Genomic DNA, 18,371 nt, shown 5'->3' with positions numbered 1-18,371 from the left:
TTAAGCAAATTTGACGAAAAAAAACTCCAAATTTAGATTTCAAAATAAATATTTGACGTTTAACTATTTTTCATTTAAAATGCACAAAATAATTTTTGATTCCTTTTAAAATAAATTTTACATAAATGTTCTTTCTGTAGAAACAAATATTTGGTTTACATCGTTCTGAGTATAATTTCTTCAATAATATTATGATTTTTATTACATCCAAGCTAAGAAATAAATAACAAAGACAACATTCACAAAAGCAAAGTGCTTTTAAATTAAACATGACGGAATTCAAAGACTGGAATAAGATACTATATTAAATTTCAACCCACGAGCATTGGTTAAAGAGTCGCTTATATGTTTACTAACAAGAAAGCAAAGAAGCACAAAAAATCGTACAAACGAACAAAGAAAGTTAAATTGCAAATGTTCTGTGATCATAGAAAAGAAAAAATAAGAGAAAGAAAGATATTGCTTATAAAAAATAGAAATCAAGAAACCTAAAAAATTATATTTGTCTTTTGTAGCAGGACTTTGTAAGTTTTTTTTGGATGCTTTTTGGGTAGAGGTATTCTTATTCTAAAAAACAGCCATGAAAATTACATATTTCTCCTAGCGTAACAGACACACGGACGGACAGACCCAGTAAATATAGTGTAGCTTCAATACTAAAAATCAATTATTTCTTATTTCTTGGAAGATTTTTCTATTGTGCTTGCCAGAGCAAATTGAATTGATTAAATTTTACAATTTTCATACGTATAATCATTTTTCAATACTTAGAAAATTATTACATAAATTCAGTGTTTTTTAGGAGCTCCATAATTCAATTTGTCTGTCTGTCTGTCTGTCAGAGAATCTTTAAAAATTTTAAACTGGTCTGTCGGGTATGCTTTAAAAAACATAGATAAAATACTAGATACTAGCATAGTAATTTTGATAAAGATTTCATGATTTTTAGATAATTTATCGCATATTCACTCTCTTTCTTTTTTATGCCAACTGAACTTCTGTTATATGTCTTACTTCATCCGTTTGTCCATCCATCCAAGATTTATTTTGCTACGCTACTTTGGATGTTGTCATTCATGTTAATATTGGTAAGAAAATCATACCCTTTGTGAAAGTATAGACAACACAAATTAATCACTATTTTATCAAATTATTTTATTAAAATCATTAAACCTATACCTTTTTTCAGCTGTCGTTAGGGGTCAACGCATACTAGAATTGACGACCTTTGCTAACTCCAAAATTTAGTTTAGATTTATTTCGCTTGTTGGTAATACCTTATTCCTGTGGAAAAACAGAAAGGAAACTATATTATAACTATTAGTTCTTTTTCAGGAAGCTTTACATTATTTAAGTGTTTATTTTAAACAAAAAAATAATTTTTTGAAAACATTTTTTCAAAAATATCATGAATTGTTTACTTTTTTAGTCCCCCTGCCTCTGTAAGCTGGTACAAGGAACAGTCCTTAATACAAGATGATGCCAAAAGAGAGGTTGCCAGGCTGGGGGATAATTTCACTCTTACCATCAAAAACATTCATCCATCAGATTTCGGTAAGTTTTTATGTAGCTTAAAACCTGCCCAGGAACAAGTATATAAAGCCTAAACGGTGTGACCGTTTTCAGATCTTACAGAACACGAAACAAACATGCATCCACCAAGATACTTTGGGTATAGTCTCTTTTGTGGCAACGCACCTTAAGGGGCGATTCTTCGTATTTTTCACAGTAGCTGTTCTCCTAATTCTAGCCCCTGCGGGGGGCTCTAATCCTGAAAAGGTTGCCTAACCCTGTGGGGCAATCACCTAACCTAATATAACCTAAACTATCCTAAAATAATCTATAAAAGCCCCTTTAAAAATACGACGAATCTACCCTTAGGGGGCGTTGCCACGAAAGGGCCCGATACTTTTTTTAAGAAGATTTTTTTAGAAGGGAAAAGTGGTCATATTTTCTACAATTGCTGAAAGGAGAATTTGACCAATACAAAACTACCCAGAAAATTAGGAAACGTTCAGTTTATACCCTTACGAGATCTTAACGGACAAACATCCTGTTACTTTAGTACATGTTTGTATTTCTATTCATTTTAGAAAGAAATATATACAGTTTGTGTAAATGAAAGCATTTATGTTAATTTATTAATTTGGGGAAATTTATCTTCAAACATTCATGACACATTTATTTCATCTAGCTTTTAGACAATGACGATTATGTCCAATGTAATTACATCATTGTAATAAAGTAACAAAATGTCTGTCCATCTGTTTTTAAAGGTTTATAACTATTTTGGCGGAGGGTACTAACATCCTCCTCAGAGAAAACGTCCCTAGAAAAAATTACCCGCCCCCCCCCCCCCCAGAAAATTTGTTTAACTGAAATTGAAGTAAAACAATGTGTTTACTCTTTTTTTTAAAGTGCCCCTAGAAACAATGAAAGAATGAGATAAACAAATCAATTATGCCCTCGCGAAATTTTGGACAACATTGTTTATAGTTTAGCTTTAGTTTATAGATTTATCATAGACAATCATTACTTTATAATAATAAATTAATTTAAAGTTCAACATAACATCTTTAGAAAAGTTTCATTAAGATCGGACAAGCCTTTTTGTCTTACTGTCCCTCGTAATGACATTGTGCCGTACTGAGTTCAATCCCCGATTATAGACAGTATATCACGTAGAGAAGATTCGCTTCAATAGTGAATTTAAAAAAACTATGATAGTAGAATAATTTCAAGAGAAGAATATAAAAAAGTTTAAAATTTGAAAGAGAAAAGTTTGTTAACCACAATTGAAGGTCCGGTCTGGTTAGGTTAGGTTCAGATTAATAGAGTCACACATGGGCCATTTTAAACAAGAACAAAATACGTTCATTGAAAACTAAGCTTACTTTTATTGAAAAAAATTTTGTGTCAACAAAAAATCAAAAAATTTATTCAGATTGTTTATGGTGTGTTACTTAGTTCGTAAATAATTCTATACTTATATCAATATAAAATTTATCTGAGAAAAAAATATTTAAAAAAATATTGTGGCTTAATGTTCATAAATATTTGCAGAGCTGCTCTATATCTTACTAGAATATGTCGACATGTCCGCATGTCCCTACGTCATAAAGTAAGTTATGAATAATTGCTTAATTATCTTTTGATAATGTGGAAATTTCATGCTTTTGGTTTATTGACAATACCCGCATTAATTGACTTTCAATAAAAGGCAAGGGAATTAATATTGCTTACTACTTGTCCTTGAGAGTTTTAGTTTTAGGTCATATGTAATTAATTTCAGTTCTCTTAGTAGAGTAAACATGAAAATAAAACATAAATAACATTAAAATATAAATTTCTATGTTATGTAAGACTTGATTGGGCGTGGTGGGACACTGTGTATGATATTCTAATATGTAAGCAATGCATAATTATGCAAGAGGTGGTACAATACCCCCCTAGAATAATGTAGTGGATCTCAAACAAATCCCCTTCTTATTTCTCATACCTTTTAATGCTACTAGTGGCCAAATGCAGACATTATAAACTTGAAAATAAGTCTTTAAATATTTCAAATAATTCTGTAAATACGAGCTCCTAATGTATATTACTTGGCTATTTCAAATATCTGTAGGCATTTTTAAACAGTTTCAATTATGTGCATTCGAAAATTGAGTGATTTAAATGAAATGACTTAAAATCCATTTAAATACCTATTTTCGACGTGGGTCTTTAAGCAAATATTTAGAGCTCTAAATTCAAAAGTATTGACTGAGGGGTGGTGAGAAGGGGTTTCTGTAACGGTGAAAGGGACTTTGCCAAAGAGTTTAATCCCCAAGTTTCCTGTTGTTTGTTGCTATGTATCATACAAACAGTCACACAGACATACATTCTACGATTCAATTTACTAAATCATTGTGGGATTTGTTTCTTTAAAAATATTTTGCTTTGTTCAACTATTTCTTCTTTGAAAAAATTAAAAGAAGAAATAGTTGAAAATTTAAACCTACATATGTAAATACCGTCTTGATTAATATCAATAGAATCTGTCTCTTTCCCTACAAATAACTTTGAATATAAGGGCTAGGGGTCAAGATATGCATCATGTTATAATCAATATGATTGCTTCTCGCAAAAACATTTCTTATTAAATAGTCCGGAATTTTTGTAAGATACTTTTGGTAAATGATCAGAAATTATTAGAATTATATTAAAAATTTTATTCCGGGAATCTTAAGCAACATTAGGGGTGCCACTGGGGTAGAGGGGATAGTGAGGCTAATAATTTACATGTGCTAAATACAACTTTCACCTGTGCACGCACTCATTTGGATATATAAAAGGACTATCATAAAAAAAGTTTAATCTTAAAAAATTTGAATTTTTGTAAAACTTTCATCCTAAGTTTATTAAGAACAAAGAAAGTTGATATAATTTGTATGCATTTATCACCCAGTAACATTTATGATAAATATTTCCGTAGCTTGTAAACAGTTTATTCTTTTTGTAACTAAAGCATTATATTGGCAATATCCTTGGTTTATATACATTATACATAGTACAAACATACAGGGTCCAGAAATAAAATGTCTAATTTTTAAAAAAAAATCTAGTGCAGTTCGAGGTAAAATGTTCCTGGTAAAGATTGAATTATAAAGGATGATAGCTGCCAAACGGCTAACCGTAATGGGGGATGAAAAAAAACAATCGCTTCACTTTTTCAATATATACCTTACAGTTTTGGTCCACGACCAAAACTAATAAAAAAGACTATTTGATGGCCTTCTTTTGTCAGTCAAAATTGCACTAGATCCCATTTTTTAAAATACAAAAGTTATTATTGAAATCGACATATTTTTTATCTTAACCTTTGATTAACTACATATAAGCTACGATTTCATCAAAGTCTTTGTAAATGGCTGTAATCCTTCAATATATTTAGATAGGAGTTTTGCTGTTGAATCGGCCGTTTTACCATTGCACAAAAAGTGAAAATTTAATAGTTAATGTAAATTAGGATGATTTGTAAAAATTCTGAAAATCTTAATTATTGAAATAAAATTATGTGTCAATGTCTGATGGCCCTTTTTAATGTATGACTTCAGTGCATTAGAAAAATTGCTTTCTAATTAAAAACAAGGATGACAACATCCATAAAAGCGAAGCTCTGAAACGGTAGGACAAACGGACATTAACACTTGTATAATGTCAGAACTGAATAATCAGAATGCGAATGTATAAGAGTCAAAGCAAAATTGTAAGTAAATTTGTTGAAAAACTGCTTGATACAGAATAATGATTATAAACATACTTACATTTTTAGGAGTTGATTATAATGTTGCTTCGCTTATAATATTGTACTTTGTTGTCCCAGGAATCAGTATACTAAAAATCAGACCAATCGGATAATTAGGTCACATACAAATTTCTTGTTAAAAATGTAAAAAAATCAACATGTTTAAAATGGACGTACGGACATTCTGGTAATGATTATAGAGTTGCTACGCTTTCTAACTCGTTCCTAACTATTACAGGAATTACCAAGCAAAATTTGAAATCGAAAGGACAATTCTAACAGGCCTAAATTAACGAAAAAGGCTATTTAAAAAAGTAAAAAATCAACATGTTTAAAATGGACGTACGGACATTTTGGTTATGATTATAGAATTGCTACGCTTTCTAAATCGTACCTAACTACTAAAGGAATCACCATGCAAAATTTGAAATCGATAGGACAATTCTAACATGTATAAATTAACGGAAAAAAGCTATCCGTGACGGACGGACGGACGTACGGACGGACGTACGGACGGACGGACGTACGGACGGACCGACCCTAATTATAGAAAAGCTTCGCTTTTAATAAGTGGATGAATTCACCTTTAAAGTCTTAGTTGAGAAAAATAATTGAATTGGTTAATTTTATAAAATAATAAAATAATATTTTTTTATATTTTATTTATCTTTTAATTTAAAAAATGAGACATTTTAAATTCGCACCCTGTACACAACATACATGCACAAACATAAACAAAACACAATGCAAGTTGGAGATCTATGCACAGTTTTTTTGGCATAATGACTCAAGTAAATTTGCCTTTATCTGTTTCAAAATATAGGAATCCTTTTAAATTTAAAGAATGGCATTTAATTAAAATGTTTTTGGTATTTATCCTTATACAGATAATTTCAACATTTTGTTAAAATTACAATATAAACTTAATAAATAGCTTATTATTCGGAGAGTTAAATAAAAAAAAAATAAAAGCTAATTTATAAACTTTTTCTGAACTATATGAAAAAGATATTGTTTGTTGATATTATATTTTATTTAAAACAAATATCTTAAAAGATAGTACTTTTAATTCATAGTGTTTCCTAAAGAAAAATTTAAAGTAGCATTCTTTACAAGATGTCACTTAAATCAATTTAAAAATTGGAGTAAAACAGAAAGCTAATAATTTACATGAAATAGTTTGGTAATATTGAATCTTATGACTTATTTAGTAAATATAATGCTAAACAATAAAAAGTCATGATAAAACAGTGTCCCCATGTGAATGTACTAGCGGCTACGCCCATAGAGGCATCTACTGACACTTTAGGTCTTTCAAGGTTGGGGAAATCGACCCTTCGTTTTCTATTTTAGTTTTTTAAAAATTTTGTGTTTTTTGTTGGGGGTGGGTGACTCATTTTTTGTACGAGCTTTTTCCCTTATGAGGATGAAGATACTCTTCCCCAAATAAATTAAAAACCTTCCCTGGACCTATAAGAAAGGTCACTGTAAATGAGAACCTTATCGGTTCAGCGGTTAGTGAGATACTTCGCTACAAACAAAAAAATTACTACTTTAAATAAATAAATTTAAAAACATATTTCATATAAAGAATAACAAATTATTAGTTATTAAATTTAAATATATTTCTATGTCTCTCAAGCAAGTCTATTTGTGAACTGAAATATTGCAAGAAGGACAAAATTTTCCCCATTGTATCATAAAATAGGATGCATTTGTTTTGTAAACTGTACTTTTTTCAAAGTATACATTTATGTTGGGGAATGATTGAGTTATATTGTTAAAGTTTTGCTCCAGGAATTAGTTTGTATCAATCTTTACTACAGATAAACTTAATCTTGGAAGGCTTATATAACTTCAAGGTTTTTAGGTACACAAAAAGAACTAATTTGTTGCTTATATGTAAATTTTTATTTCTTAATCAAGATAAAATATGCTTCAAAAAGGTAGTTTTGTGAATGGTATTATATATATGTAATTGATTTAAATAAGCATATATTAATCTAGAACTAATTATTCATATTCTATTTAGGAAATTATACTTGTTCAGCAAGTAGCAGTCTGGGGAAGGGCAGCACTGATGTTCATCTAACAGGTATCATAATAGATGATCCATAGATTTTAAATTAAAGAAATAAGAAAAAATATAAATTGCTAAATAAAGGCTGAAACTTTTACTCTTAATACTTAATTCTTGAAACTCTATACACAGAAACTAAGTATTCAAAGTTCAAACTTATCTTTTAATATAAAGATAAAGATTTTGTATGTTATTTACTCCAAAATGGAAAAAAATCTATGATTCCCGTAGTAAATCATATGTATTTCGAAACATAGATATAATAAACAATAACATTGTTTGTAAACTAGACTAGATTTTCCAAGAACAACATTTATGTTATCTCAGATTGTTCCATAGGGAAAAGGAATACAATAATATGAAATAAGAAAAGTTTACATATATGTGCAGAGTATACATATGATGATAAAAAGTGTATGGATATAAAAGTTTACTATACTTTTTACCTTCACTAACATAATAAATGCAAATAATAGATACAAAAGCTGCAACCACAAGAATAGATTTTGTTATCCCTATCTCAACATAGGTTTTACTTTTTGTCTAATAGTTATGTCTCTACCTAATATTGATTTTTTCAAAAAGCAAAGCTATTCTATAATTCACTTTGTCCTTTCGTCCATCAGTAACGCTATGGGCTGCTATTGAAGATAGACAGCTCATTATTTTTGTGAAGATAACTTTTACCAAAGAGCATTTAGCAAGCAACTTACTTGAACCGTCGGTCTGACAGTCACGCTACAAAAGACAATATATCTTTTTTATAAATTTTTAAAGATTTTCTTTTGTTTGATAATTCCATATTCTGATTATGTCTCGTTCTTTTTTTTATTAATACTGAACACTTGCTCTTTAGAAAACTATTCTGTAAATCTATCTATGATTTTTTGTGTTTCGCTATTGATGGAGGTTGAAATCCTTGTTTATTCTAAATTAAAACCTGTGTATCACTAGACATATGCTGTATAAAACTCTATTTTTCATTCTATTTTTTGCGTTTCGCAATTATGAATGTTGTCATACTTGTTTTATTGCAAATTAAAATCTGTTTATTATTGGACTTATGCTCTTTAAAACTTGTGTTGTCTGTTAATCTATCTATTATTTTTTGTGTGTAGTTACCCATGTAGGTTGTCATCCTTGTTTTATCTAAAATTAAAAAGTGAAGTGCTGGAAAGTTTTAATGTGACATCATAAAAAAACGTCCAAATCCATCTCTTATTTAGGGGTTTCCTTTCCAACTTCTCTCATCCCTCCTTTATTTTATGATGTCACACATGACACTTTCCAACGCTTCTTAAAATGTGGATTATTTAGGGCTCCCCGAAGCTCCTGTGGTGACCCCAGGTCCATATTCGAGTACAAGCTATGTTGTCACATGGTCCTGTACTAGTTTCTCAACAATTATGCAGTACAAGATCAACTACAGAAAAATGCAAATGAAGGTACTTTTTTAGTTGTGTAGCTACTCTACTTTTAATAAGTCACATTATAATATCTAAGTAAGTTAAGTAAAATGATTGGATTTTCTTGTTTTAAAATCACACAGTCAAATTTTATCCTGTATGCACAAACACAACTGTACTGACCAGTTCACATACGTCGGAGTGGACTAACGCAGGAGTCCCAAACGTCGGAGTGGACAAACGTAGGAGTGGGACAAACGTCTGAGTGGACAAACGTCGGAGTGGACAAACGTCAGAGTGGACATTAACATTAAGTAAAACCTAGGAGTGTCCGTTATTTTAATAATATGACAATTTTGAGGTTTTTTATACCCCTGTCTACAAAATAATGACTTTGGCCGCAGCGCTCGGCCCCCTAGCCTGCGTAGCTGCAGCGCTCGGCCCCCTGGCCTATAACCTTACCTAACTAAGAAAAATAACGGGACCGAGGACCGGATGGTGTTATGTATAAAAAAAATTCAAAATTGAAAAAAAATTTAAATTAAAAAAAAATTTGGGACTCCAGCTGTGTTTGTCCCCTCCGATGTTGTCCCAAAAATCCTGCGTTTGTCCACTCCGACGTTTGTCCACACCGACGTTTGTCCCACTCCTGCGTTTGTCCCACTCTAACGTTTGTCCCAGTCTTGCGTTTTTTCCACTCCGATGTTTTTCCACTCCTACGTTTGAGACTCCTACGTTTGGCGTGGAACCCATACACACAGACATACTAAACAAATCAAATTTTATATACTATCTTTATTTTATATTGTTTTTAAAAATATTTATTATTTATCCTTTAAAATAAAAATTGTTAGAATTCAAGTCTTTGCAATTTGACAGTGACCCTGATTTTGGTTCTATTTCCTATTTCTAAAAGAGTGCATCATTTTGAATGCCCTTTGTCTACCTTCAAATAGAATATAGGTTCTATTTGCTAACTCATGTGGAAGATATGGACAGAATTTAAACTCCGGGAGGGAGGGGATATTGGGCTGTTTATTACACTAGTTCCCAAAGTTTTATGATAACATATCTTTTTCCTTGGCTTAAAAACTTTGAGCACTTTTATTAAATTTTATCAGGTTGTTCCATAATGAATTTGTGTATTATCATTGGGGATGTATATCAATTTATCGTCTATTGTCTTATCCCTTTATATCCCTGATATAAACTAGAAACACATGAGGAGAGTATAGCATGAGGTTGCTAAAACCTATATTCTCTCTAAACTGACCATAAATATTGTACATCACAGAGAGATTGGTAATTGATCTATTACAGGACAGTCACTAGGTATATATATACAAGTTGAAAGTATACATAGGGCATTTAAGAAGATATAATAGATCAACATATTTACCAGAAAAATGTACAGTGCTCTAGAAAAGATGCCTGTAATTACGTAAAAAGACCCAAAATAATGACAACAGAATTTTAGTAATATTAAACATGCACAAAATATATTTTTTCTGTGTTATAAAAAAATGAAAGTTTGAAAGTTTTACTAAAATAATGATTACTCTATAATTTTGTTGTTTAGGGTGGAGTATCAAGCCCTGGAGTATCAATATCTGTAATTCAACCTGACAATAAACATTCAGAACATATCTATAAATACACATACCTAATAGGTAGGTTTATAATACAACTACTTATACCATATATAGTAACCAAAACACTGCATATAAGGGTAGAACATTTTTTGTGATTTTTTAGAATTCTTTCAGGTTAATTTAAATATCTACTATCTAGATAACCTTATATAAAAGGATCAGGATCTGTGTCTGTCTGCGTGTACCGGAGAATTCTGCATCCGCTTAACTGATATGGTTTTCCTTTACAGTACAGATTCTCATAGGTCCTGTAAAGGTTTATGACTATTTTTAGAGAGGGTACCACCACCCTCCAAAGAGAAATCACCTCTTTAAACTAAAATTTTAAGTTTTTTTTCTCGAGGGGGTGGGTGTTCGAATTCTCCCTAGAGTAAAGTTGTAAGATACAAAGATAACAATGTAAGGATTTAAATCACACAAAAAAGTATTACAGTACATTTTTATTCCGATTTAGTGTATTTAATCAATATTATAAACATTATTAAGTAAAATATTATCTTCATTGATGATTTAAACAAGCCTAATATTTGTAGATTTAAAAAAAACTGAAGATTTAGAATTTGAGATCAAAATATCAACGTAATTTATATTTACTAGGCAGAATATGAATTCAAATATTTTATTAAAATTTATCTGAATGTTGTTACCTTGAATAACACAACTAAAAACATGAGACAAATGTTAAAGTAACTTTAACTTTTAAACTGCATGTTTAAGGTTTAACAACTGTGCATGATAAAAAAGTCTAAAAAATCTAAAACTTAAGGAATGACTTTGATAACAATCAAAGTACCCTTTTGAGCATTGATACCCCCTTTTCTTATGCCCCCCCCCCTCACCCTAACCCTTATATTATAAAAATCGAAAATAAAGCCCCGCAGGAATTAGGTATCGTAAAAAAACTAACCTTCTGCCCCCCACCCTCCCCATTTATTTCCAGTTTTCTTTTTTTAAACTAAGGGTAAGCATAGAATATCTTCTTTGATCATAAAAGTATTTATTAGTGATTTACTGACATATAAGATAAAAAAATTAAGTAAAAAGTCCGTTGTTTTACTAAAAATTGTAGACAAGAAATTTTGTTGCAGAGAATCTGTGGCCAGACACTTGGTATGAGTTTACAGTTGAAGCAGAGAATATGTTTGGCTGGAGTGGAAAGTCTGAATTGTTCAAGTTTCAAACTGAAAGGACAGGTAATATTTTTTCTCCCAGTCTGATACTCTGAAACTGTGCATCTGTAGAGAAAGTTGAATACATTCTGTTCTATAATGTATTTTGTATATCAAAATTAATAACATAAACTTTCATGTTAAAAGAAAATTAGGGAGAACGATTATTGAATTGTATTATAGTTATTATAATTTTACAGCTAAGCAATCAACATAAAATACCCAATAAAACAAATTATTAAATCAATTCATCTTTAATATCTAGAAATAAAATTAGTTTAATCACCTTATTTGAGATCAAGTACAATTCACGATAAAATATTGCTGATATCGATTATTTGGGAATAGTCCCTTTCGTAACATCGCCCCATAAGGGGAGATTCGTCGTATTTTTAAAATGGCTTTTTATAGGTTACTTTAGGTTAGGTAAGGTTATATTGAGTTAGGTGATTGCCCCACAGGGATAGGCAATTGGCCCCGCAGGGTTAGAGCCCCCCGCAGGGGCTAGAAATAGGAGAAAAGCTACTGTGAAAAACACGAAGAATCGTGCGATGTTACGAAAAGGACTATAACCGATTATTTCCATAAAAAATGCGAACCTTAACACCTGAATGCACAAATAATTTTCGGACATAACTCTAATTGTAAGAAGAAGGCCTACAAATAATCTGAAATAGCCAGTACTATAAATTGTAGATTTTTTCTCGTGGTGATTGATTTGCATTCTCCTATTTCAGATATTTTAGTAGGCCTTTTCTCCTATTTCTAGCCACTGCGGGGGGCTCTAACCCTGCGGGGCCAATTACTTAACCCTGCGGGGCAATCACCTAACCCAATATAACCTAACCTAACCTAAAATAACCTATAAAAAACCATTTTAAAAATACGACGAATCGTTACTTATGGGGCGATGTTACGAAAGGGACTATTCCCGGCCTTATGTCGGCTTTAATTTTTTTAAATAATCTATAACAGCAACATTTTACCAGAGTCCTCTTCTGTAACTTATTTGATTTTTAGAATCTGCAGACCAGAAGGCCAAAATGTTGGCGTACATACCAACCAACTCTAAAGATCCACATTCAGAACTTATTATTTCTAGTGGAGCTGGACCAATAGTTTGTAACTGTATATTAGCGAGTCTATCTTTCATCTTATTGTAATATAATTCTTGAACTATTAAATTATGTAGGTAGCCATAATGATTTCATTAAGACTTCCAATCGATATACAGGGTAAAATACAGCCTTTTTGCTTTGTTTATTATACAAAAGAAGCTGATATTTTTCTGTTATTAATTTTCTACATAATGTTTCTTTCAATTTTAGAATTTTGATTCATTTAAGGAAAATTTTAACCATTGGAAAGTTGTAACAAAGAGAATTCTGTAACTTTAATAACAAGACATTTAATAATTAGAGTCTTATTACATGATTATAAAAATTGAAAAATTCTAGGATAAATTCATGTTTTTTTAATGGCTACATACATTGGATTGTAATTATTGTAAAAAGTATTATAATTAAATTAACTATTTTTAACTAAACTAATTAATAAAGTTATAAAAATCATTATCTTTATTTTTTGTTGCGGTGAAATCTTTTTTGTTAATAATTAAATGTTACTCAAAAGTCAAACTGTTGATAAATGAGTTATAAGTAAGAATATTAAAAGTAGTTGAACACTGGACTATAAGATAATAAACACCCATTACTCCCCCTATCAAAAAAAAGATACAAAATAACTCTTGTGTACATAGATTATTTTTTTTTATGGAAAAGTTTGGACTCTGCTATACTGAAACAACCCAATTAAAATTAAATATAACCCGTGAACAAATTTATTTAACTGATTATAGATTGGTTTTTTTTTTGGGGGGGGGGGGTTAAAATATTTCATTGCCTCTTTATATAATTAGGAACAAGTCCAGCTAATTTAGATAAACACTGTATCTGCTGTAATGTAAGCTGCGTGACTTTTGATTTATGTTGACGTTTGAGAAATTACAAAAGCTATAGATATTGTATAAATTTTTAAACAGAGATTTTGCGGAGTTGGTTGTCTGTTCGCTAGTGGCTTGCTTCGTGATGTTGGTGCTGAAAAGTACATAAAATTAACAGAATAATGAGTAATGACAGCTTAAAGAAGTATCTTAATAGTTGAAAGGTCACTCATTTGACAAAGAAAAATTGAGGAAAATGTAAAATCTGAAATAGTGAGTGCAAAGTTTGGGAAAGTTTAAAAATAATAGATTTGAAAGGTAGCACTTGCTTCCTGCCACTTTCAGGTGTCAACACAATATTGTAAATAAATAGGGATGTTTACTTCAAAAAGGAGCAAAGTTTTATGATAAAATATGTAAATTTAAAAAATATTACATCATATGTTTGTTTTTTTTGTTTTATAAAATCGAAGCTACTCTATAATAAGTGTATATCCTTCCATCTTACATCAGTAATGCCATAAACAAAAGATAAATATCAAATGATCATAGTAAATTTTGTATTTATGGATTTGAAAAAGAATTAAAAAGTAAATTTTTATATGATGAAGTAATTTTCTATATCTTATTAAAATATCAATTAAATAGTAAATACTAGTATTTTTACATCAAAAACTCTTATTGGTAATTAATATATATTCTTAGTTCTATTACATGTTAAACAATATTCATTATATAGCAAAAAATAGCTACATGGCTTGAATACCACTTATGGTGTATATAACAATTTAAAGAAAAGTTTGTTAAACCAGTTGGTCACACTAACTTTTAAAATACCTTTAAATATCGAAATGGCAAAATTGTGGATTAAAATTGAAAATAATGACTGTTTTTTTAAAGTCTTTTTTTAAAACACATATAAAAACTCCTCTATAATTTAGAATGCTCATTCGTACTTGCATTGCGCTATGGTTGAGATAAAAATGTATGTGAAAGAAATTGATATTCTTAATTAAAATTAGATAAATTTATATATTATAGATTATTGTGAAGATTATCTTGGCAAATGAGCCATTCAAGTATTCCACCCTTATTCTATTATGTAAGGTTTAGAATTTTCTGGGCCAAAAAATGGGATTTTATATAACTATTAACTGTCTTTGATATTATAGAGAGCTGTTTTTATATTTGTTGAGCTACGCTACTTATGGAGGTTCTTATCCTTTTATAAACAGAAAGTATTAATGGATCTTATGACAAAATATTCTTTCAAAAATTGAAAACAAATAAATATTGCACCTTTTTGACCCAATCAAGAAAAGAGAATTACACCAAAATAAATTATATTTTGATTTGATTTTCGTTGCAAAAACAGCAATTTTTGTTGCGGTGCAGCTTTTCTACACATAAGTCAATCTAAATTAATAATACTGATACACAAACACGTTTCTAGCAAAGATCTTGGTATGGTTTTAGGCTATTTCAAGGAGATTAGATGCGATTAATTTCCATTTTATTGCATATTTAGGGAAGAAGAAACAAAGTTGTTTTAAAAAGTTTCTACTGCTTTGGACACAAGTTTACTTTTAGCAGGGATATAGGAATTTGTAAATGGTAATGTCAGAGTTTAATTTTATAATCAGAATAAAAACAACCCTCCTCCCCTCCCCCCCCCCCCCTATTTAAAGATCACTTTAACATTTATATTGCAGGGGAAAGCTAAAGTTAAAGATTGGTGTAATATTTTCGATGCGCTTCGCGCACCCCTCTAGCAAAGTATGTTATCCTCGATGAAATATTACTATCGGCATCTCGGGGCTACAAAAACTGGTTTTAATCTTATATCTGTACATTTTTATATCTGCGGAAAGCTGTTCATAATACAATGCGATAAATAACTATTCTTTATAAATTTCTTGATCATTTATCTCTCTCTAAATTCTTAACTCCAGAAGTGCACAGGTTTTCCTTAAGATGGCATATCATCAACTTTAAAATTGTAAAGTTTCAACTGATAAAGTATTTGAAAATAATGAAAACTTTGTTGGTGTATGTTATCTCTCTACAAACTATACAGAAAACTGAACAGAAGTTGTACAGAAAAAAGATTCCACCACCACTGAAGAAGACAAAGTGCCAGAAACTAAGTTTTTTCAAAACTAAAGAAACTCTATTTTTAACCCCAGGTTAGAACTTGGAATAAAAACTAGCCTAACCCCTTATAATCATGAAATTTTTTAATGATAGCCAATTGTTATATAAGATTTATTCCTTTTTATAATTTAATGTGATGTAATGGATATTGAATACGTGGATATTGTGACAAGGGAAATTTTTTTCGCCAAGAGTACTAAGATATTGGTCAATTCGTTCCTCCATGGTAAAAGGATGGGATGGGGTAAAGAAATAAGGGTGTGAGAATATTTTTAACTGCAAAAATACTATACTATCATTGAAAGCAATCGTCCACAAAGTTATTTTGAAATATTTAAGTTTTTATCTTAATAGAGATGTCTTTAACTCCCTTTCTGTTAGGTGATTCTAGCAAGTTTTCTTACCCATCTAAGATTCAGTTCATTCTGTTTTAATTTTCTAATGAAAGAATATTCAAAAATTGCAATGTGAATGACCTAATATGGATGAGAGACTTATTGTACAGTTATATTATTTGGATATCAAGTCTGGAATACGATGGCAGACATCTTTTTGGTGTTCCTTAAAGTTGATTCTTACGGCCAAAAATTATGCCACGTAGTCCAATTTTCACACAAGAAAGGCCTACAAACAATCTAGAATAGTATAACTGAGCAATGTAAAACGGTTAATTTTGTGATTTTTCTCGAGCCGCGTGCTTTCTGTCTTGGCTGATTCTTATGTTGTGTATGATAGCTTTGCCAGTTTTACTCATTTGCTGATTTAGGCTGTACGGCTAGACGTTCGGCTGCTAGCAGACTCTAAAATTACCGAAATATATGTCTTCCTTCATAATTAGGACTTGATCCATAATTTTAATTAAAAAGATGAAACTTTTTCAACGTCTCTGTTCTCTAATTTTTTGGGCTTTGCCAATTTTGTCTTCTAATTTTGATATTTTAAAACTAGAACAGACTGTACTTAGCAATATCCAACGAAGAAGGTTGGGTAATTCTAACCCCTCCCCCCCCCCCACACACATACTTATTCTGAAATAAATTGATAATAAGGTTGGGGGATACTTTTGTTTGTTTATCATTTTATGTCAGGTTAGGTTTGGATATATGGATACTGGATAGCCCCGCAGTGTTTTGGTACAATCACCAAGTTAGGTCATTTGGAGCTTTAAGGAAAAGCACCGACGGTAAGTAAACAATATAAAAAATACTAGATTATGCTAAGTTAGGTCGCCTTGAAATGTGTGTGAGGGTGGTGTGTTACGGGTTGTGTGTGAGTGGTGGTGTGCAAGGGCCAATAACATCTGATGTAATTTAATCCTGTAACTAAGCAACGTGGTTTAATGATTTTAAATTATACATGAATATTTTGAAAAAAAACAGAAAAAAAATTTAAATATGAACTTTCCTCTGATGAAGCTAAAGAGATTGTCTATAATTTGTCTTATAAATTCGATTGGTTTACTATTACAACAATTCAACAATAGTACAACAATTCAACAAATTTTAAAGTATGTACTTTAAAAATTAAATATTCTTCTTTAAATAATTTAATTTTTTGGTTTAGTTCCTTGTTGCAAGATATTTGTTGGATTTTTCAAGGAATTTTACATAAACTTTGAGTATTTAGAAAGGACGATTTTGTCCATTAGTGCAAAGATATTTTAAGAAACAAGGATGACAACATCCATAAAAGCGAAGCACTGAAACGGTAGGACAAACGGACATTAACATTTGTTTAGTGTCTGAACTGAATAATCAGAAAATAAAAGTATAAGAGTCTAAGCAAAATTGTAAGTAAATTTGTTGAAAAACTGCTTTATACAGAATACTGTTTATGGACATACTTACATTTTTAGGACTTGATTATAGAGTTGCTTCGCTTATAATAATTTACTTTGTTGTCCCAGGAATCAATATACCAAAAATCAGATCAAACGGATAATTAGATCACATAAAAATTTATTGTTAAAAAAGTAGAAAAAACATCATGTTAAAAATGGACGTACGGACATTCTGGTAATGATTATAGAGTTTCTACTACAGGAATCACCATGCAAAGTTTGAAATCGATAGGACAATTCTAACATGCCTAAATTAACGAATAAAAGCTATCTATCTCGGACGGACGGACGTACGGACGGACCTACCCTAATTATAGAAAAGCTTCGCTTTTAATAAACAAATCTTATGTCAGGAATAGGTATACATACCAAATGATTCAAGCCCTTTTTCAACTTACACACTTTAACTTGTTTTTTTGTGTGCATATTTCGAGCATAGCAGAACCTTTTTGAAGATGCAAAATTAGTAGGTATACCCTGTAATATATGTAAGAAAAACAAAGATGAGGTGGGTTGGGTATACCTTCTAGTACACCATCCTTGTGCTAATCCCTGATCTGATTGGATTATTTAGTGCACCTGTCAAGTGTAATAACATGGTGTATCTACAAAAAAAAATACAGAATTAGAAAATACAGGTTTGTGAATATATTTGTAAAAAGGTTTTCCAATAATTAGAGAAACATATTTATGTATAAATTGTAATAAATTTTTAAAATTTTTAATAGTTTTGCAATGCTTATTTAAGGTTAGGTTGATAAAGATTCTAGTTAGCCCTGCAAAGAATCATGAAGAAGAAGAAGAATAATCAAATTTTCCAATATCATATGAGAGATTTTAT

The 18,371-nt window shown here is 30.4% G+C and overlaps 1 protein-coding gene across 1 annotated transcript in view; it reads left to right on the top strand.

Annotated features, from left to right (window-relative positions):
- LOC145324511 (uncharacterized) overlaps nucleotides 1-13,166 on the top strand; it is a 54,669-nt gene extending 41,503 nt beyond the window's left edge. Inside the window, exons 17-22 of the mRNA XM_080167094.1 lie at nucleotides 1,430-1,554; nucleotides 7,320-7,382; nucleotides 8,685-8,812; nucleotides 10,353-10,443; nucleotides 11,514-11,618; nucleotides 12,615-13,166. Of these exons, the coding sequence (XP_080023220.1) occupies nucleotides 1,430-1,554; nucleotides 7,320-7,382; nucleotides 8,685-8,812; nucleotides 10,353-10,443; nucleotides 11,514-11,618; nucleotides 12,615-12,757 (655 nt within the window). The 3' untranslated portion in view covers nucleotides 12,758-13,166. The remainder of the gene's footprint in view (nucleotides 1-1,429; nucleotides 1,555-7,319; nucleotides 7,383-8,684; nucleotides 8,813-10,352; nucleotides 10,444-11,513; nucleotides 11,619-12,614) is intronic.
- The last annotated feature ends 5,205 nt before the right edge of the window (nucleotides 13,167-18,371 follow it).

Source organism: Acartia tonsa, chromosome 7 (assembly GCF_053477335.1).
Source record: "Acartia tonsa isolate MP-2025a chromosome 7, ASM5347733v1, whole genome shotgun sequence".
Classification (NCBI taxonomy): domain Eukaryota; kingdom Metazoa; phylum Arthropoda; class Copepoda; order Calanoida; family Acartiidae; genus Acartia; species Acartia tonsa.
This window is presented reverse-complemented; position numbering and strand designations above follow the sequence as displayed.